The sequence below is a fragment of the Centroberyx gerrardi genome, chromosome 8 (genome assembly GCF_048128805.1).
Source record: "Centroberyx gerrardi isolate f3 chromosome 8, fCenGer3.hap1.cur.20231027, whole genome shotgun sequence".
In the NCBI taxonomy this organism is placed as follows: Eukaryota; Metazoa; Chordata; class Actinopteri; order Beryciformes; family Berycidae; genus Centroberyx; species Centroberyx gerrardi.
In genome coordinates, this window is record NC_136004.1 from 4665722 (window position 1) to 4688219 (window position 22498).

Below are 22498 nucleotides of genomic sequence, written 5' to 3' on the forward strand. Positions count from 1 at the left end.
ATATGTATAATATCATAGTCCTTGCAGTCTTCATTCCAAGTTCCTATTCTTCTACTCTTATAATTAATCCAGAGGGCAGTTCCTGGACTACGACAAAGACGAAGTGGCCGCCATGCCGAGGGAGTGGAAGAAATATGAGTTCCACTATGACAACGTGCTGTGGGCCTTCCTCACCCTCTTCACCGTGTCCACTGGGGAGGGCTGGCCAACGTAAGGACAGCTATTGGCCTATCCCAGACCAGCACAGATAATAATTACATTCTATATACTATATCATACGGAGACTCTTGCAGAGTCTCTTACAATGAGTGGTCTCTATAGCCACTTGTCCATCCTGCCTCTCTTATTCAGGGCTTGCCGTTCTTTCCCTTAATTCTGTCAGTAGATGATTTGCTGATGAATGATAAATATGCTGGACTGGGGATTCTTCATGTCAGAAATGAAAGTCACGTCTCATAACCTGAAGGCTTGTGTGGCCTAGCATGGGGTTGCTTTTGCTGTAAAGACTATATTAGCTCTGTTAATGAAAATAAGCCTTCATATCTCCAACGCTGAATGTTAATCTCATGCCTGTTAAGTATTCACAAAAGAGTATTAATTGTCAATCTCTGCTTTTAGGGAAAGAAACTTATGCCATGTCATCATTTTGAGTTTAGTTGTATAGAACATACTCCATAATGTTTTTTGACCATGTAAATATTGGGTCTATTCACATATGCTGTTAAAGAGATTGCTTTGTCACTGGTTAAAAAGCGTTTTAACATTCTAAAACTCATGCTTCGCAGAATAGATTGGGCCTTTAAAGTTATTGTAGGTTACTGCGGGTATTGCGGTTTTACTATTTTTCACTATTAAATTATTATTACATTACATTATTATTATCATTATTACAAGCTTAGAACATTATATTAAAGATTGCATACTATTTATTCCACTGCTAAACTGTTGTGTCCTACTGTGCCCCTCTCCTTCCAGTGTCTTGAAGCACTCTGTGGATGCCACCTTCGAAGACCAGGGTCCCAGTCCAGGCTACCGGATAGAGATCTCCATCTTCTACGTGGTCTACTTTGTAGTCTTCCCTTTTTTCTTCGTCAACATTTTCGTTGCTCTGATCATCATCACCTTTCAGGAGCAGGGAGACAAGGCCATGTCCGAGTGCAGCTTGGAGAAGAACGAGGTAGAGCAGAAGAAATTACAACCAACTATGAGTTTTGTGGCTAACATCATGTCCGGCTGATGAAAATACAATACAGGTCTCAATATGTGGTTTGGATAGGAATCTGCGAGTTTGTATCCAGCCTGGGTATTTTCCCCACTTAGCCTCACCTACTGTACCGCTGTGTATCTATTGCCCTGTTCAACTGTGTAACATTGAAAAGTCAAAAAGGGTCCATTGTTTTCCTGGCCTGGAAAAAATATGGGAAATCATACATATCCTGAAAGTTTTGTAAATTTCAAGGAAATATGTTCATAATCATCATCAATCATGCTGGTTGATGTAGTTACCTTTGATGGAATAATTAACCCAAAGCACTTCCCTGATTACAGATGTCCTAATTCACACTGAAGCCAAAACAAGACTTGGTACATCTGAAGAGAGATGCTGTCAATTATTAGTCCAATTGAACTTGATGTCATGGGACAGTCATAGAATTTGATTAGATAAAATGGGTCCCATCCATCCATCTATCTATTCATTCATTCATCCAATCAAGATTGCGTTTGTCTTCGTTGCAGAGGGCTTGCATTGACTTTGCCATCAACGCCAAGCCTCTGACTCGCTACATGCCAGAGAACACCCAGTCATTCCAGTACAGGATGTGGAAGTTCGTGGTCTCAGCTCCCTTTGAGTACTCCATCATGATCATGATTGCCGTCAACACCGTGGTACTCATGATGAAGGTAAGCACTTGTTGGATCTTTCCTAACCCATCATAACTGAAAATCCCGGTCTATGTTCCTCATTTTTACAGCCTCTGAGTTTCTGTAGGTGGTGTAGTGTCTTTTCTTTGTCTGTTCAGCCATGGTTCGGCCAACTCTAACACTCTGTGGGTGAAAAGTAAAAAAAGGTCTCTTTCCCTGCGTCTTCCAGTTCCACGGTGCTCCGGACTTCTACGAGGCGATGCTGAAGAACCTCAACATCGTCTTCACCGCCCTCTTCTCTCTGGAGTGTATCCTGAAGATCATCGCTTTCGGTCCACTGGTGGGTACAATTTGATAACAAGATGTTACTGCACTGAATAATAATAACAACGAATTTTGAATCTGTTTCCTCCCCCACCAGAACTACCTGAAGGACGCCTGGAACGTGTTTGACTTTGTGACAGTACTGGGGAGCATCACTGACATCCTGGTCACTGAAATCAATGTAAGAGCACCCCCCTCCCTCCACACACACACACACACACCCCCCTCACGTCCCCCAAGGCTGAACGCATTGTATCCATGCTACCCCCGAGTTCGTGATAATGAGCTAGGGCAGTGACAGCGAAACACAAAGCAGCCTGTACACCACGCTTTGTGCAGACACGCTAACTAGCCGTATCAGCAAAGACGACGACTTGGCCCCAGTCCAGAGAGCCTGATAACTTAGACGAGGAGAGAGGGGGAAGCTGGGAGAGCGAGGGAGGATTGCGAAAGAGACTTGCGTTGATAGCATCGATCTATCCCCCAGGTCTGATATAGGATTTGAGGATGGACGGCTTCTTTGAATCCAGCTTAGAGACTAATCAAGGCTATCTTTTATATGCTGTGTAGAGCAAGGCAGCATGCTGTTGTGCTCTTTGTGTTGTTTGATACTGTTTTCTTTATTCAGTCAAGGCTGTTCTTTATAGTGTATATGTGTATAAATGTTTGTTCCGACTGATTTACATGTGTGTATATTGTATCAGTTTATGTTGTGCAATATGACTGTTACTGTTTCTCGCCTTCCTCTGCTCTCCTCTACTCTGCTCTTTTCTCTCTCTCTCTCTCTCTCTCTCTCTCTCTCTCTCACTCTGTCTCTGTCTCGCTCTCTGCATTGTCATCTTGTTGATTGTCCTCACCGGTGTTGCCATCCTCTGGTCCAAAACGTCACTAGACTACGGTGAGTGACTTTCCATTGTGATTCTCTGCTTTTAACTCGCACATTAAGATATTCACCATGTCCTGCTCTCTAGAGAACTGTTAGGATCCTACCATCCTACTATCTTGGGTCCAGATTGTGTTTGGATATGATTCAGCTGGATTACATTTACACCTGACTTTAACATGCATCTCCGGTATACACACTGAAATCTGATTTCTCTTTCCCTCGCCAAAATGCAGACTGTTGTGCATGTCACTTTCTCTTGTAATACTTACATCCTTTGAAATTGACAGTAAACGCCTCATCTTGCTCGTTCTCCATTCATGAGAATCCTGACAATCCATTTTTGACAAGGATGTTTATTATCCAAGTTACTTGACTTGTGTTTGATTTGTATTCAGTTTCCATTTTACATAGTTGCTATATGTGGATTGGAGATGTGTTGCATTCACAAACACTCTCACACACATTAGTGAGGCCAAATGCATCTGGTTTTGGTGATCAGAGTGGATCAGATTACAATCCAATCACCCAAGATGCACGATAAAGGGGGTCAATATGTCGCCATTGCGATGGTGTAGATAAGTGGCAACCAATCCAGTGACTGATATTTGAAATAATTAGATGCTGATGAGGGTGTATTTATTAGTAATAGATAAGGGTAGCTGATTGGTAAATGCTTGATGTCCTAACAGGACAGGCTGTTGAACCTGAGCTTCCTGAGGCTCTTCAGAGCCGCTCGGCTCATCAAGCTGCTGAGGCAGGGCTACACCATCCGCATCCTGCTGTGGACCTTCGTCCAGTCCTTCAAGGTACTCACACACACACACAGTCACACATATTGCATGTATGCACGCATCCACATGCACACATGCTTACACATATATTAGTGTGCACATGCACAAACACCTACTGTATATGCACACACAGGCCCACACTTGCACCCACACACACAGCCACATGCACACACACACTCACACAAACACCCTGGGCTGGAGTGATTCTGAATGAATATGAATAATTAAGTGTGTTTTGGTTTCCTATTGTTCCCTTTAGGCCCTGCCCTATGTCTGCCTGCTGATTGCGATGCTGTTCTTCATTTATGCTATCATTGGGATGCAGGTGGGTGATGCCTCTCTACTTTGGTCACATAGGCTGCAGTAGTCCTACAGTGGTGCACCATTAAAATGGAATGGCGTGAACATAAATAAAACATCTATTGCACATTAATTAGACAATAAACATCCCTTTACCTCATTGTGTCTCCTCCCCTAGGTGTTTGGCAACATTGACCTGAATGAGGACACGGCAATCAATCACCACAACAACTTCCGCACTTTCCTCCAGGCTCTCATGCTGCTGTTCAGGTACAGGCACTGGGCACATAAGGTCACGGTGGCCAAATCCAAATCCAGTTTTCTATCAAAAATCGTCATCATTCATCATCATCATCATTGAAGTTTGTTGTAAATTAATCATGCTCAGTCTGTCCTGATGATGTCACCTTCAATTTTATCCCTTCCTGAACCTTCACAGTATGGCAAATATCCCAATATACCCATATCACCACCCACTGGATCTTTTTCAAATACTCTCAGATATAGAACAAGAAGCACAACCCATTCGATTGCACCAGGCGACAATATCTTCATGTAGTCTGTCTCACACCCTATCACTTCACATCAGCCTTACCCTGCATTCACTTCTGGCTATATCTAACTGATCTCTATGGCCGTGACCATACCAGATAACGTTAGTAACTACTAGCTAACAGCTAACTTGTTAACATGGTCCGCAAACTGTTACACCTGAGCACTTGTCTCTTTCTATTTAATAGGAAAGTGAATAAATTGTGAATGAAATACCTACAAATAAAAAACATTTGTGTTAGCTAACTTACCTCTGTCTTTGACTTTGTCTTTCAAATTGGCCCACCTCCTCTCATTTTTGATTGGTCGCCTGATTGAACCAATCATAACAGTTTCTGCCCTGAGAAGATGTTTCAATAAGCAAAACTACTATCTGCGCATGTGGTCATCATTAAAGCGTGAGAAGCATTAATGTCTACATAGGTGGACAGCATGTCTCCGTTCATACAGAGCTCACGCAGATAACATGAACCAAGCATTTACCCCTAGTCCCTTTCTTCCTAGCTCTTTTAGCAGTTGTCCCTTCTCTAGCCCCTTTAGCCTTAGTCTAGTCCAAAACACTCTTGAGATGTAGCTTGAGAGAAGTCAGCTTAGTTAACCTGAGCAGTAGTTGTTTTTTGGCTTTGTTAGCTAGCTAACTAGCCAGCAAGCTAATTCAACAAAGCAACTAATGTTAATGTTAATGTGCAGCTACTAGCCAGTACTAGCTACAAACAACGTAACATTTGCCATTGTGCAAATCAGATGTGTTAGAAACAAGACAGTGATGGTTAGCTGACCAGATACTATGGTTAGCTTAGCCAGCTAACGAGCTGACATTATCTAAACATGAAACTGATCAGATGTACCAGTGATGAAATGATCAGTTCCCAAAACAGCTCAGAAATTAACAATGTCTATTCCACTGCTGAAATGAAAGCCATAATTGTAGAGAGGCAGTCAGCTTTTCTCAGCTGCCGTTAGCAAGAACTGAAGACTTCCAATATGGCTGCCAGAGGACATGTTATGTCACCTGCAAGCCCTCCATAGTCTCTTAGCTAATCTATCTGTCTGTCTGTCTATCTGTCTGTTGGTCTATCTGTATCAGGAGTGCGACTGGCGAAGCGTGGCATGAAATCATGTTATCGTGTTTGAGTCGCCGAGCCTGCGACGAGAGATCAGGATCCCAGGGGAAGGAGTGCGGCAGCGATTTTGCCTACTTCTACTTTGTCTCCTTTATCTTTCTCTGCTCCTTTCTGGTCAGTGCTATAACATGATTTACTGTTGCCTCTGTAACAGTTGGCATGTGAATTATTCAGACAGTCCAGGCGCATTGGCCGGGAAAGCCAATGCTCAGATACATTTGATTTGTTAGGATTGTTAATAAATGTAATGTGAATCTTGGATTGTATAGCCTACCCAAACTGGGTCAAATAGGAACTCGTCAAAATCTTGAACTCTCAAACTTTTTTTTGTGTGTGATTTTCGTATTTAAACTTAAATTGATGGGTTGAGAAAAATCCTATTACCCTTGAGTCTATGAAACCCTTTCAAACCCCATTGCATAAACTCAAAAAATGCTTGATGGTGAAAAACAAGGCTGTTTTTCTTAGTTCCTGAAAAGTTTACATTGAAGATGTGAGACAGAAAACTTTGCTATAGTTTGTAGTTTGTTTTAGCCCACCTTGGTGCCAGAAAGGTGAGGTTTGCCACATAGAACAATACAATGAATATATGTATTTGAAAATGATTTTACTATAGGCTACTACTATTTTTGTGATTGGCAGTTGCTTGACACTGTCTGGATCGTCCTAGTGTGGTAAACCCGCCTCCATCTGGTACTCCAAAATGATTAAAAACCATGCTTTGCGACTGCCGTTTGGCCTAACTCTGGACTAAACTCATCCCGTGTCTCTGTTCCAGATGTTGAACCTGTTTGTGGCTGTCATCATGGATAACTTTGAGTACCTTACCAGAGACTCCTCTATCCTGGGGCCTCATCACCTCGATGAGTTCATCCGGGTTTGGGCTGAGTACGACCCGGCTGCGTGGTATGTTCATGCCTCCTTCTGGGTAGCTGGGCCTCGGAGAATAGCATACAAAGTAAAGTGGAGGGAATAGAGGCCCCCTAACTTTATCCCCCTCTGCCCCGTTTGTGACTATGGTGACTGAACGGGGCCTCGTACAGAGGCCTCGCTCTTATACCTTGTTGTATGCAGTCAGCCCACTGATGATCATTGTTCTTTTGAAGCTGTCCTGAACGTGTTTATTTATGTGCTTGTTCTTTTTCACAGCGGACGGATTTCCTATAAGGATATGTACAATTTGTTACGCGTTATCTCGCCCCCCCTTGGCTTAGGAAAGAACTGCCCTAATAGGGTAGCATACAAGGTTTGCAACCACCAGACATCTCCGTCACTAGGGTGCTTTGTGTACCTCTATGCCAAGAGACTTTTAACTTGAATGGCTGTGCACCAATGAACTCGCCTATACACTAGCACCCGCCCCTCCAGACTGACTGGCTTTGGTTGATGATGCCGGAGTGGAAACAAAGCTTTCAAAGCCACGGCATTGTCCCAACATGCCGCCTGCCATGCCTACTTTCCACAACTGTCTCTTATGTTTAGACAGTGAACACATTCTGCTTTGGACCTTCCCATTTCTAAGACCCATCCAAATGTTGAGTCATGAAAGAAAACTGATCGCTACATTCAGATCGTGAAAAGATCTGAATCAGATCAAAGGGCCTTACGAGGCTTGTGTTTCGGACCCCGTCTTTTTTGGGAAGACGTCCGCCAGAGGAAAGGAAGGCTATGAGTGAAAACCCCAAAGAAAAGCTAGGGCTGGCTTTGAAACCTTTGTCTCCGTGCAACCTGGTTGAAACACCAGTGGGATGTCTGCAAGCATGCCGAGGCAGACATCCCCCCGTTACGATGCTGTCATTTCTCTCCCCCCCCTCCCCATCAGCATCCTGTGTGTTGGGTCAACCCCACCTTCCCCTCCCTCTCCTCCCTCCTCCCCCGTACCACCGAACTCACTCTCTACCATCCCATGTTTCCTCTCAGGGGTCCTGAGTTCCACAGCGATGCATCCCCGCGCCCCTCCCCCCCACACAGCGGCCGAGGATGGCATCCACCTTCCATCTCACTCTGGGAAATCTAAATAACAACAGATTTCTGTTTTTTGTTCTCTTCCTCTCCATTCTCCTCTGCTTTTTTGTTGATTTCTTCCCTTTGTTCCTCTCCTCCTTCTCTAACTCCCCATCCTTCTCTATTTGGGTTTCTGTTTTTTTGTTTTTTCTACCCTGTGAAGTGGCCGTATCAAGTACCTCGATATGTATCAGATGCTGCTCCACATGTCCCCACCCTTAGGTTTGGGAAAGAAATGTCCGCCGAGAGTCGCCTACAAGGTAGACCCTCCTCTTCCTCCACCCTCCCCCCACCCCCTGTGCTCCACAACCTTTCTCCCATTGGCGTGAACGCAAGCCAATGTCTGTGCTCTGCAGTGTTCCCTCGTTTCTCCACTTTGTTTTGCTAGCGCTCTGATCTTTTTGGTGTAAGCCCCCTCCCTCTTATTCCTCCCCTTTACCCTGTTTCTTTGGGCATAGCTGCTTATGTGGGGTAATACCCAAGGTAGAGCTTAACTCAGAAAACCTACTGTATAGTATTGTGCTCTCTTTTGTGACAAACCCCAAGTAAAGTAACATGTACATAGTATACATAGAATACACTCAACTACAGCGATCACTGATTGTTTATTTACTTCTTTGTAGAAATGATAAGAATATTGACGTACTGCATATATAAGTAACACATAGCGCGTTTGTGCAGTCTCTAAAGATTTAAGTCGTGTTAATTACAACAAACAAACATAGTATGTCTATGGAACTTGCTCCCTTATGTCATTATTTCCCTTGAATGGTATGCCCTAGTTGGGGGGTTTATTTTGTGGAGCAGTGTGTGTGTGTGTGTGTGTAGCTTCTGTTGCTTTTCTGTGGGAGAAATACTTTCTGTGTATGCTTCTCACTTTGTGGTTCTGTCTTCGCTGTCCATTCCCTTTCATCCTTTCTCTCATCTTCTCTGTCTATCCACTGGTAGAAAGTGTGCGTGTGTGCGTGTGTGTGTTAGGGCTGCACAACTATTGACAAAAAAATCATTCTGTGATTTGTTTTTGTGTTGAATATTGATCGCAATATGAATTGCAATCCATGTGGACAGATCTTTTTGTACATATTTCCTTTATTAGCATGTAAAAATTGTTGTTAAAAAATTCAACAGTTATATTTTATTTTGTATACAATAAAAGATTTTCTCCAACGTTAAAGTTGATTTTTTTTTTTTTAGATAAACATTCTATCTAAAACAGCTCTCCCTAGTTGTCAATATTCTAGTTGTCAAAACTGTGATTTTGTTATATTTCTACATTCATTGTGCAGCCCTTGTGTTTGTGTATATGTATCTGTGGGTGAGTGTGTGTGCGCACATGCAAATGGGTGTGTGTGTATTTGTGTATGCATGTATGTGTGTGAGTGTGTGTGCGCGCCTCAGCCCTCCCTTCCCCGCCTCATTCAGACTCTGGTCCGTCTTACTTTTTGCACTGCCACTGATAGTACATGTAGGTGAATGCTTTTTGTGTTCAGGGGAGCTCAACTCTTACAGCAACAATCACACAGCATCATGTATGCATGTAGTGGTGCCATTAGACCTATATATGAACCAAGTCTTCCTGCTAAGGCTGCACAGGCTTTGTGGAATGGACACTCTCCTTATCGATAGCTTTGCACTGTAGATGCTACTGTACTACTCAAGTTGACGATTTCTAGGATGGCAACCACAGAGTCGAGCTCCTGCGATTGTTGAGGCACCTCCATGGTTATGCGTTACATGCCTTCTCTCACCTTTTTTTCGGTCAATGTCAGTCTTGCACCGGTGCACTTTGACTTGCAGCATAGTGCATACTGTAGCCAATAGCAGTGAATGTGAATGTCTAGTTTGTCTCTTCTGTATGTACTTTGTCGAGGAGGCTTTTTGTGTGCTGAACCGAATCTCAACTGAAGTTTTTTTTTACCAATGTGGCCAAATTTACACATATTCATCCAAATTCGTGAAGCAACTCACATGCATGCTATCAGAGTGAATATAGTTAAGTATTTCAATACTTACAATCCCAACAGCACACAGATTGATTTCTCTGGGTTGACTTGTATGTTCTGGATTGGGCTCTGTACTGTTAAGTCGGTCATCTGACATCTGACCCCCTGCCCCCCCCCCACCCCCCACCCCCGCCCCCACTTCTCCTCTCCTCAGCGGCTAGTCAAGATGAACATGCCCATCGCTGATGACAACACCGTCCACTTCACCTCCACCCTGATGGCGCTGATCCGCACCGCCCTGGAGATAAAGCTGGCCTCAGGTCAGAGACACGCACCTCGCATCATCCTACAATAGAATAGATGTCAACTTATCTTGCATGTAAAGAGAGCTCCATAGCATATGAAGGAACAAATAAATATCCAGTAACACTTTCCTTGAAGTGGTGCTCATAAGGAATCATAAGCAGATTATAAGCACATTGTGAGTACATGTTAATTATTATAATCAGAGCATGATATAATAAGTGTGCAAAAGATTTAGGGGGTTGAATACCTTATGGGGCATCTGTGTAGTTAATGACGTACATTAAACTGCAGTTTTCTGATGTTTGTCTGATGATTATATTGTAAGTAACATTTATCTATGCTTTTAATGGGCTTATAATCTGCTTTGTAATGCTTCACAATACGCTTCAAGTGTTACCCTAAAAACTATAACATGTACATATAGACTACTGCATGAAAATTAAAGTTAGACTGAGGCTAAGCCACATCAAGACAAAAAACTAGGTTTACTACATCAGAACTAAAAATGAAGGTTAGGTTTACAGTATCAAAGACAAAAAACTAGGTTTACAGCATAAAGACATAAAAGTAGGTTACCAAATATCCAATAACAAAAAATATTCCACCCTATATTTGGAGTATAAGTATTTTATGTGCTGGGGTGGTGTGCATAATGGAGCACACAACCTCAAAATTTCCACTCAAACAAATCAGAATGTCACATTCAGCAGCCAGAGATTCCCAGCCAGAGTGACAGATGTGTTCAGGAGCCAGCTGCTAGCTTTTTGTTCTCTCTTCAGAGCTGGAAATGAGTAAATATGGGTCCCATTTGGACTCATTAGAAGGCTTTGTGCTGCGCAGGGGGCGTGTCTGCTGGATCCTCTCTCCCGGCTTCACCGCCTCGATCTGCACTTTTAATGAGGACTTCTCTTTTGTGCCTCACCTCAGGAGCGGACTCATTTACTGCTTTGCTTGCTTGGTGTCATAAATCTAGAATTAACCGGTTAGGAGTTTCTGTTTTTGTTCTCTGTGTGGATGTACAGGCATGGTGGCCCAGCGTCTGTCTGATGCTGAGCTAAAGAAGGAGTTGTCCACAGTGTGGCCCAGCCTGTCTCAGAAGACCATGGACCTGCTGGTGACGCCGCACAAACGTAAGCATTTCATTGGTCCAAAGAGTTTGACTCCTAAACATGTTTGCACTTTCTGGCCAAGCTGCAAAGTTAAAAATAGCTCAATCTCCTAAAATCGATGATCACGTAAATTCATCTAGGATTGGATGAAACTTTAATGATTCCTGTGGGGAAAGTGGGTTTTTCACTATATCACTCCTTTACACACTGTCAAACTCGTATTTGAGAATATCGTTTTCTGCAAATGACGTCTTTTCTTAACCGAGCAGTATCTAATTAACAAAAGGAAGTTGTATTGTGAAAGTTTAACTATGAATCATCACACCTCATTCCCACAATCTTCTAATATTCAGAAAGAACTATGCGTCATCGCCTCAAATGTGTCATGTTGCTGGACACCATCTGGACTTGTTTCATCTCTTGTTCAGGTTAGGGTTTAACATCAGGTTGGAGAAAAGTTGGGACTTTTCATATACCCAAGAATATGAATGAATTATCAGAAAAGAATTTCAACTCTAGGCTTGGAAAAATGGATAAAATCATCCAGCCAATGAAAGGAAAATATTTGACAATCTGTGGAAAAATTACACTTTTACAGTTGCAGTTTACTCATTTGGCATTGCCGTCTCCCTCTGAGCATTTTTTCTAATTATATGAACATAAAATATTTAAATGTATCTGGAATCATAAACCAGAAACAATTTAAAGAACATGTATTTACAAAAAGGTGGGACTTATAAAAAACAAACGCGCATACCGGGAATGCGCATCCGTCTCCGGAATTTATGACCCATGTGTCCACACATTTTGGACACACTGAGAAATGGAGACTCCTAAATGGAAATGGAGGCTGCATATCAAATTACACAGACTTATAATAATAATAATGAGGAACAACCAGGCCATAATCATTTATTTGTTGCTTTAGTCTAAAAAGCCGTCAAGTTCCGCCAAAAAGCGCCTCCCTATTTGCAATGAAATTTTATTATGGGCTCATAAGTTGGTGTCCCAATTAAATGTGATACATTTAAGGCGTTAAACAATTGAACTGTCACAGGATTATAAAAGGCTTGTAATGATGGTGCATAATGATGCCTTCTGGCTACTTTCATGGCACATGAGGTGCATTGGCCACCTGTTCACCACCAGTCAGAATATGAAAATAAAATTTGTCAAGTCCTCCCTGTTCTTAAATCTGTTATGCATTTTTTTCAGTCAAATCAAATGAGTGTGAAATGTTGAATACATGGTTAGGTTCACTCTTTCCAAAAACAACACGGTCTCATCTGCCTCTGATCTCATGTCGGAGTCGCCTTCTTTTTCTGGCAGATGCCTCTAATTAGGGCTTTTCCCATTATCGAGGTGAGACAACCTTTATATCAGACCATTCCTGTTTTTTTATTAATTTTAATAAAGTGTCCGGCTCTCGGAGCTCACAGCATTAACTGCTGCTGTGACATGTTGCCACTCGTGATACGTGATAACTAAGATTCAAAAAAGGAGGGAAGTCGGCACTACCAAATAAATTACAAATGTTTATTATAAGCAGACCAAAAACAAATGCGTTTCAGCACTAAGCCTTCATCGGCGTTCCCTCCTCTTTTGAATCTGTATGCATCTCACCTCACTTCGACCTCCCAAAAGGCACAAATTTCCCTTTTTAGTCTTGCGCTCCGAATTTGACATTTTCTCACACAGAGAAAATAGAAGGACAAGCACATTTGAATGCATATCACTATTCACGAAGGGCATTTCATTAACCATTTATGGCTCATTGTGGGAGTTCACGTACGCACTTTCTTTTGCACGTACGCAAGCTTTTAGTGTGGAATCTACACACAGTTTTATAAATGAGGCCTCGGGTCTCTAGTGAGGTTCATGTTTTTAGGGGACATTAGGGGAACTTTTTAGTTATTTTTTTCCCCACCTAGACAGGTGGGGAAAAAAACAATAAGTAGGGTACACACTCATCCCCAGTTTATTATTTATGTTTTTAGTTGTTGATGAACCAAATCTAAACATCAATTTTATATATTTGTTGACCTATTATGTTGTCAACCATGTCAACTTTTACATACTTGGCTGTTTCCATTGTAAACGGATTGTAAAATGATAAGAATTAATGACTTTGTAATGTTAAAGGGCAGAGAGAGAATGTAGCAATGCTATTGAGTTAGCTGTTTCTTGGTTGTATGTGCCATCTGCTGTTCGTAAGTGTTTGGAGTATGTGTTTTTACTGTCTAAAAACTGATATAAAAAATCTGAGATGAGGCAAATTTCTTCTTTATGCATCGCTGTTAACAAAACAGGTTTATAACTAAATGCTTTACAGCACAAAAACGGACATAAATACAGATTTAATACAGTTATACCTATGGGTTACATTAATGTGCTGTAAATGTCTACTTACAACAGCTTCAATACATTTGTTGAAAAAAAGAGGGAACAAACATCACTAATTTTAAGATACAGTATTAGGCTGGAGTGTGTGTGTGTGTGTGTGTGCGTGTGCATGCGTGCGTGTGAGTTACTGTGCAGGTGTGAGCTTTGCCTTTGCTGCCATCTTTTGGTAGGAAATGTGCACCACCTGACTGTACCGAGCCATTTCCAGGCAATCCTGTTTTGATGCTTCTTTTGTTTACCTTGAAAATCTATTTTAATTACTTAGCATGAATTAATCAAATCATCCACTGTAAGGAGTTCCTTTCTTAAAGCCCAACCACCAGAGAGACAAGCCGGCAAATAGAGATGAATGGGGGGGATGAATGAGTCAGCAGAATTACTTCTCTCCTCTCTCTCCCTCTCTCTCCTCCTCTCCTCACCTTTCCTCTCCTCTCCTCTATCTCCTTCTCTCCTCTCTTTTCCTTTCCTCTCCTCTCTCTCCCCCTCTCTCCTCCTCTCCTTTCCTCTCCTCTTTTCTCCTCTCCTCTCCTCTCTCTCCTTCTCTCCTCTCTTTTCCTTTCCCCTCCTCTCTCTCCCCCTCCTCCTCTCCTCTCCTTTCCTCTCCTCTCCTCTCTCTCCTTCTCTCCTCTCTTTTCCTTTCCTCTCGTCTCTCTCCTCCTCTCTCCTCTCCTTTCCTCTCTCTCCCCCTCTCTCCTCTCCTATCCTCCCTCTCCTTCTCTCCTCTCTTTTCCATTCCTCTCCCCCTCTCTCCTCCTCTGCTTTCCTTTCCTCTCCTCTCCTTCTCTCCTCTCCTCTCCTCTCCTCAGCCAACGAGCTGACGGTGGGGAAGGTGTACGCCGCCCTGATGATCTTCGACTACTACAAGCAGAACCGGGCCAGGAGGCTCCAGCAGCAGCAGCAGCAGCAACAGAGCGCTGCGGGCTCCCAGGTATAACACACACACTGTAGATGCATGCACACACACACACTCACTCACACACACTCACAAACATGCACGGAAGTACCCACGCATTAATGCAGCAGTGCAAAACCTGCATGCACGCAGCCACACACATTGATGCTTGCAAGTACGGAAACACACGGTTCCTGTATACATGCATGCATACGCACTTTCAACCACCTTCACAAGCAGCAACAGGCAATTCAATACAGCGATTGGTTGCCTGCCAAAGTGGCTTGTAGACTAGGCAAACTTACCAGCCACAGTCAAAGATTAATCAGCATTTGGCTGGTGGTAATTCGCCACCTTACGCACCTTGTACACTTTGCACAGATGCATGTGTATGCCCCCACATGCACAAGCGCACACACATACACGCAGATATACATAAATGCAAGCATGACTGCGAGAAGATGAATATTCCGGCCCGAGTCTCCACGCGTCAGACCCGGGGTCCGGCAATATTCTGCCTGCTGCCTCTGAGCGTCTTCAGCATGGTGCCATCCGTCTCTCCTCCACAGAGCAAGGTCGGGGCTCTGTTTAAGCCATTGCTGCCTCTGACTCACATGCAGGAGAAAGACCTGCCCATGATGCTGAACAGCGTGGAGCCTCCTAGCATGCTCCAGCCGCAGCCCAAGTCCCACGCAAAGTCGCAGCCGCAGACCAGGCCCAGCTCCAACTCCCTCAACAACGGAGGCACTCTGTAAGTTCAGCGCGTCGGGACTTAAGACTGAGGTCGGGTTTACCGCATCGAGACTAAAAAATAAGGTCAGGTTTACCACATCAAGACTAAAATTGGATCTTCGAATGATGATTGGATACCAAAGTAGAAGAGTAGACAAGATTGGCATTAGCGTTACTGCATTGGGGTTTAGGTTAATTTCACTATAATTTAATTCACTAGAAATTGTACCTGTTGGAGAATGTATAAGGATGAATATGAGAATCATAAACAACACAAAGTGAAAGTGAAAATGTTTGATAACCCCTGACCTATCAGACTTAAATTGTATTATTGCAACGGTGTCTGGGGGCTGCTGTAACACTCAGGCCAGGTCACGAGCACAACATCAAGGCGTCGTCTTCCTGGGTGACGGAGAAGCCCAAGGAAGGGCCCCGAGCCAAGACTAAGCGAGTCCTGTCCAGGGGCCCGTCGGAGGACACCCCGGACACTGCTGCTGTTCAGGTACCGCGGGTGGAGATATGCCTAATATGTAGTTGTGGTGCAGAGTTTTATTCATTTTTATATATATTATCATTTTTACAGCACTGTTACATACAATGTAATGTAACAGAGAATCACGTTCTCTGGCTGAGTCCCGTTCAAAGCTCTTGTAAAATACCCAATAAACTCACACCTGAGACTAAAACAGGCGAAAAATGACCATAAAATTACTCCAAACAACTTGTGCAGCACAATCCAAGTGTTCTGAAGCCAAACGACTACACTGAGTCCAAAAGACCTGTCAGTCCAGTCTATTTCCATTTGTGGTCTACTTTTTATGAACCCGTTTGTGTCTGTGGATTGTGCAAATATACTATTTATCCAGCTCTTCAGGTGGTGGCATGGGCCAATCCAATTGCAGCAAAGGCTCTTTTCTTTTGTTGGCATTGCCTGACATATCCCACAATTACAGATTTCCAGTGTTTGCCGCTGCTTCGTCTGTCTGCCCGAGTTCCTCGCCCGTATATTCAGGTTCAAATAAATACGGTTGGGCAAAGAACTGTTGTTCAAAGTCATCAGCAGAGACCCTAACCCTAACTCCAGTGCAATCGTTTGGCTTCAGAACATGGATTATGCTGCAAGAGCTGTTTGGAGTAATTTTATGGTTATTTTTTTTTGCCCATTTTGGAACTCTAAAGAACTAGTTCCCAGCCACTTCAGTTGTTTTGGAAAGAGGCCGGCATGGAGCTGCGCTACTATCTCTCTGTATGTTACGTGGACATAAAATCTTCACTAGTGTTTTGACTGACATTAACATGAGTAGGTAATGACAATTTTTAAAATTTGGAATTAACTATTCCTTTAAAGTGTCATCTTATTCTAGGACGCATATTTTTTAACTGCTGTTGAAGAACTATTTTCCTTGGCGGAAGAGTACCATTTAATTATTATTAACTATTATCAATTACAAAGAAAAGATGTATTGAACATTATTGACCTTTCTTTTTTGATACAATGGCATATTACTCCTGTTTATTAAAAGTCGACACGGTGCTTTACCGTGATTTTAGAAGAGGTGAGAGGGTTTTAGGCAACAACAACTGTAAAGCAAGGCGTCAAGTTGTTTATTGCTTAAGATTATTAGGCTCTGTGTTTGCATTCGTTGTGCGTTCATTGGTTTGTGTGTGTGTGTGTGTGTCCAGGAGTCAGTGGAGATGAGGAAGATGGAGACCAGTGGCGGCGGCATGATCCCAGCGCCTGGCTCAGGTCTGGAGAGCCAGGGCCGGGCTGTTTCCATGCCCCGGCTCAACGCTGAGCTGCAGGTAGCCCAGCTCTCCACCATGCCTTCTCATCAAATACAGCATGTCAAATATTGTTCTCTTTCATGCTTCATTACAATTCATCTCTAGAAACGAGTGGCATTATCTTAAATTACGGCAGATCACTCTTCCTGTTGGAAGTATTTCTTGTGTAGAACCTTGTGAACTTGTATCTCACTTAAAGAAAGTAAGACTTCAGGTCTCAATACTACCTTAAGTGACTTATGAATACTACCTTAAGATGTGTTTTTGCAGCATGTTCCAGATATTTATCAGGTAGAGAATCTCTATTTAAGAAGCAGGGAGGGGCAGGGGCTCGCTTCCCTCCACTCTTCACGCAGCTCCGGCTGAAAAACTCAAAACGAATCCTTCACTCGGTCCCAAGAAATATAATCAGCTCCTCATTTCCTGAGCGATGTTGATGCTGATCGATCGGCGCATTTTAAAGTGCATTCCTTTCACGGCCCAATTGGAAGCGCCGCTGTTGATCCCGCTCTTAGTGCAGCGGAGAAGTCCACAGTAATCTGATTAGACCCTGGCGGGCCGCCAGCTGTTTGTCCCCGGATCGTTTTTCCTCCCACTGCCAAACCCAAAAAGATGATAGTGTCTCAAAATGGCTGCGGGCCCAAGATGCGGCGGGAAGAGGAAAGAGGGTAATTGGGTTACTATAGAGAAGAGAAGAGAATTTGGAGTGGGGGATTAATGAAAGGATGGATGGAAAGGGGGTTCCAGCCTTGTTGACTTGCTGTCTTATTTTTCTCACCTTTCAGAATGGAGGGGCAGGAAATCCTTTAGCCAATGCAATTAGCGCTGCCCTTTTTGGAAATTGCTCTGCGATTGCTGGAGCGCGATGGGAACCGCACTCGATGCCGGCAGTTTGTTTTTCACTCCTGGCAGATCGCTTTTCCATTGCTTCATTCGAGCCGAGCTTGGCCATCCCGGCCAAGCTCGGAGTCGATATCTCTCCCTCAAGATCCTCCTTTGTGATGAGCCCCCACAGAACGCTAAGCCCACCCTCCGTCCCTTTAACCCGGCCGATATGGGGCATTAGATGCTGATTTTGCAGTTTCATCGCCCTTTAATATGTGCACAACCCCCTTTTTTTTGTTATTTGCCGGGCTTTCCCTCGCTGGCCCTCGTCCAGATCACAAACTTGGCAGGCGAGAACAGAAGAAATCGAGACAGATGTGTTCTCTGAGATATCTCCGAATGTCACAGAGGCAGAGAGCGGAGATGTGCTGAAAGAGGGCGGGGGGGGGACAGACGGACAAACTGGAATTTCTCTCTTGCAGTGGGTTACTCCGTCTTATTGCGAGGTGCTGAAATGTGTAATACAGATCCCAGAACAGCATTCAACCAGAGATTGTTGCGGCTGAAGGCAGCCGTCGGACTTTACAGGACGATGATTAATTTGTGATTTGCTTATCATCCCACTGACTCTTCTCTGGTCTTCTCTTTGTTTTTACTACTGCTCAATATCACCTCTCTCCCTCTTTCTTTCCCTTCTGTCTACCTCTTCCTTCCTTCCTTCCTTCCTTCCTTCTCTCTGGCCTGTATCCTTCTCCTTCATGACAGCGGAGCCATTCACGCCACTCTCCAGGGACCCAGCTGTCTGTATGTACATGTTGACACACATCATACTGATAATTACATGTTTGTGGTTTGACACTGTGCCATTAAACACCTGCTGAACTCATACTTAGATGCACAGCATACTTACTGTAGGTTTGAATCCAGGCACGCTGTCATTGTCACGAAGGTACAGTGTTGTTTGGGATCAACTGGGTACAGCGAAGTGCAGCGCTTGCCATACCTTAAAGCATAAATCTGGTCATTTTCAACCTGAACCCTTTTTTTCTTGTCATTTTCCATCATGCCGATCTTTATTTTGCACTATTTTACACCATGGCACATATAGACAGGCAGTGCTAAAGTTGTAGCCAAGGTAGTTTCAAAACTGCACAAGAAAGGCATGACTTGAGATTATTTTCATTTCCATCTTTTTACCAACATGTCTCATTACAGAGCAAGCATTCAGTGTATTGAAAGACATGCTGTGGGTGCTTTGGGGGTTGATTTTGTATTGTATAGAACTGTATTAGAGATCCGCAGCAAGACGCAAGTAGCTCTATAGTGCTACTGTGGAATTTAATCAAAAAGACAAAATTATAATTATAGATATAGAGAGGAAAATAGTCTCCCTCCACTGTCTTTAAGAAGGTCTTTTTATACACATAGGGTGGTGATACACTCATCTTGAAAGAAAATACAAGGCATAGAAGTCAAAAACAAAGCTCATCAAAGTGATCAAGGGAAAGTCAAAGGATATTATTTTTCAATCAAACAAAGGTTAGCAAAGAATATCTTCAACTGAAGCAATTGACCCGATTTTGATCAGAATCAAGACATATGATGGAAACAGATGGTAATGTAGGGTCCAGGTCGAAAATGGCCAAAATTATGTTTTAAGTGAGTCTAAATTTGTTCTTGGAGTTTTTATGATTAGAATTGAGAGCAAAGATAGAGCAAAAATTGAAGAATCTATTTGGAAGCCATATCTACAAAAGTCACATCAGGGAGCATTCAGGACCAATGTTCCCCCCATCTAATAATTTATCATGTTGACCAAATAATATCTTGTCAGTCATCACTCATTGCTCTACTTTGTCAGTGGGTTTTGACATTTTGGTGGCAGATGATATTAGATGCAGAAACTTTGCCATAGCTTAGGGTTTAGTGAATTGACGCTTCTGTTTGGGACGGGACACCTGTTCTTTTATCCTCCTATAGGGAATAAATAACGTGCTTATTAAGTGGGAGCTGTGGGTTTAAGCGGGCCAGGTGTTCCCACTGCTGCAGCGTTAATGTATAGCTGACAATAGCTTTTGTATTTGGCCCATAGTCATTACAAAAGAACTGTTTGTTTAAGTGCCAGTTGTGTGTCTGAGTATCATTAGAAAATGTTCTAATACCTGATACCTGGGCAGATGCTAAAAATTAATATCTGGTTCTACAACAAGTTTTTTAATACCTTTTCTTTTGTCAGTGCCTTTATTCAGTGGAGGAAAGCACATTTCATTATGTAGTAGAGTAAATATAATTTTCTGTTTGACATGTAAACATTACCACATGCCGGAGTAAATAGAATTAGACCCTGCTTAATTGATGTCTGTAAATGAGGAGGAAAGTTGATTTCCAACTGTAAGAATCAACTATTTTGAAGCTTTTCAACAACTTAAAATACCTGAAAATTGATTAAAAAAAACAAAACAACATCCACAATACAGTACTATTTTCTGATACCCAAGCCTAACTAGCAGTCAAGTGCAATGGGGTGTGGTGAGTCGGTATGATTCCAGTCTCAATAAGCCTCCCTCTCTCTTCCCACAGCCTGTCCCCGACACAAGCCCCATGAGGCGCTCGGCCTCCACCGTGGCTCCGCAGCGCCCCCAGGAGGTCAACCTGAGGGACTACACCCTGGAGAAACCCAGCCAGGACAGACCACACCACCACCACCACCACCGCTGCCACCACCGCAGAGACCGGGACAGGGAACGAGACCGAGACAAAGATAGGGATAGAGATAGAGAGAAGAAGCAGAGATCCCTGGACAGGTCCCTGGGTGGACAACCTTCCAGCACTGCTGGTTAGTCAGCAGCAATACACACACACACACACACACACACACACACACACAGTCTAGACCACCATGTACTAACACACCTGGCAGAAAAGTCCCATTTGGAGGAGTATAAAATAAATAAAAAATAGATAAAATTGACAGCAAAGGCAATGAAAGCAAGGTAAGAAATACAAAGGCAAGAAAAAAAAAAAAAAAAAAAAAAAACATAAAAGGGAGGTCAAAAAATAAAAATAAATAAATAAATAAAAGATCATTACATGAAAGCAAGTCTGTAAAAATGACTGAGTCTTAAGAAATGTTTTAACCGGCCTGAGCTGGTTAAAGGGCAAGTCACTCCAAAGTCTACTGGCGCTGATGGTAAAGGCTCAACTGCTTCTTATTTTTTAATCTTACTGTACTTCACACCCATAACTTCATCACAATTATGAAACAATGTAACTTGTTCTTCATCCTCACCTACATGGAGGAGATGTATGTGGCGCTGCAGCACGCCGGGCCTTACGTAAGAGCGTTACGGCCCCGAGTCCCGGCCCCCCCGCAGGGTCTCATCTGTGATAGAGATCAGCGTCAGTCTCAGCGGGTCCGGGTGTGAGGCTGCAGCCCCGCACAGCTGCTCTTTATTACTCAGATAAAAGAGACTGACAGACATGAACAGCCAACGACCCGATAATTTATGGCCGGCCTCTCGGCAGGGCAAAGCTGTGGAGAAAAAAATTGTCGGCGGGGCCGGGGGGGTTGAGTCTTTGGTCTCTACAGTCTGTCTGAGTGCTGAGGAATCCTCTGTTTTGACTGTGGGGATCCAAAAAAACCCTTTTGGTCATGTAGCTATCGCCATGTAGAATATACGGTTTGACCGATATGGATTTTGAAGGCCAATACAAGAAATACTTAGACCAATAAACTACAAACTAGTAGTAAGTAAGTAACTAAACATTATTTGTATAGCAGCTTTCAAAACAAGAAGTTCCAAAGTGCTTCACAGAGAAAAGAATAATAAAAAAAAAAGATTAGTAATAATAAAGTATTTAAAGTGCTTAATAGAGCAAACAAACAAACATTAAAACCAGCAAGTAGATATACAGACAACAAGACATTTGATTAAAATTAAATTTAAATTAATATTCGAATTCTGGGCAAAGCAGTTCCCTTATGTAACTAGGGGCAAGACCATGCAGTGCCTTGTATGTGATAAGGAGTATCTTAAACTCAATCCTGTATGAGATTGGAAGCCTTTGCAAGGAAGAAATAGGAGCGATGTGGGACCTGCATCTAGACTTTGTCAGAAGCCTAAAATTCATGTGCTGGTCAAAGATAACACCGAGAGTCTTGGAAGTTTAATGCATCATTTAATGCCAGCGGTGCAAAAGACTAACTGATGTTACTGGTTATAATATCTGGACCTATAAGAAGAATGTGTTTTTAAATGAAGGAAATTTTGAGACATCCAATCCTTAATTGCAGATATACAGTTGCAGAATGATCAGGTTATTGAGATTGTTGGGTTTGACCAATATATATATATATATTTGTGTGTCGTCCACATAGCAATAGTAGAGGATACACCCAAAGCAACAAATAACATGCTCACAGGGAAGCATATGTAACGAAAATAAAATGGGACCAAGAATCGACCCATGGGGCAGCCCACATGTCTGGGAGGCTGGCGATGAGACAAACTCACCGATAGAAACAACAACATTTTCTATTAGTTAGATGTGATGAAAACCAACTAAGAGCAGACCCAGATATGCCAGCGAGTTCCCAGGCATTTGTGACCCTCAAAAGTGCAGTTGCAGTACAGGTTTGAGTGCATTTGATGGAAACCA

General features: G+C 42.9%; 1 protein-coding gene across 1 annotated transcript in view; it reads left to right on the forward strand.

Moving 5' to 3' along the window:
- Window positions 1-22498, forward strand: part of cacna1ba (calcium channel, voltage-dependent, N type, alpha 1B subunit, a) — a 135193-nt gene that overhangs the window by 110644 nt on the left and 2051 nt on the right. Inside the window, 19 exon segments of the mRNA XM_078285198.1 lie at window positions 73-210; window positions 976-1177; window positions 1738-1902; window positions 2093-2203; window positions 2285-2368; window positions 3763-3879; window positions 4124-4189; window positions 4343-4434; window positions 5804-5954; window positions 6619-6746; window positions 8008-8104; window positions 10002-10107; window positions 11116-11223; window positions 14412-14533; window positions 15067-15252; window positions 15609-15731; window positions 16913-17032; window positions 18605-18643; window positions 20420-20675. Of these exon segments, the coding sequence (XP_078141324.1) occupies window positions 73-210; window positions 976-1177; window positions 1738-1902; window positions 2093-2203; window positions 2285-2368; window positions 3763-3879; window positions 4124-4189; window positions 4343-4434; window positions 5804-5954; window positions 6619-6746; window positions 8008-8104; window positions 10002-10107; window positions 11116-11223; window positions 14412-14533; window positions 15067-15252; window positions 15609-15731; window positions 16913-17032; window positions 18605-18643; window positions 20420-20675 (2411 nt within the window).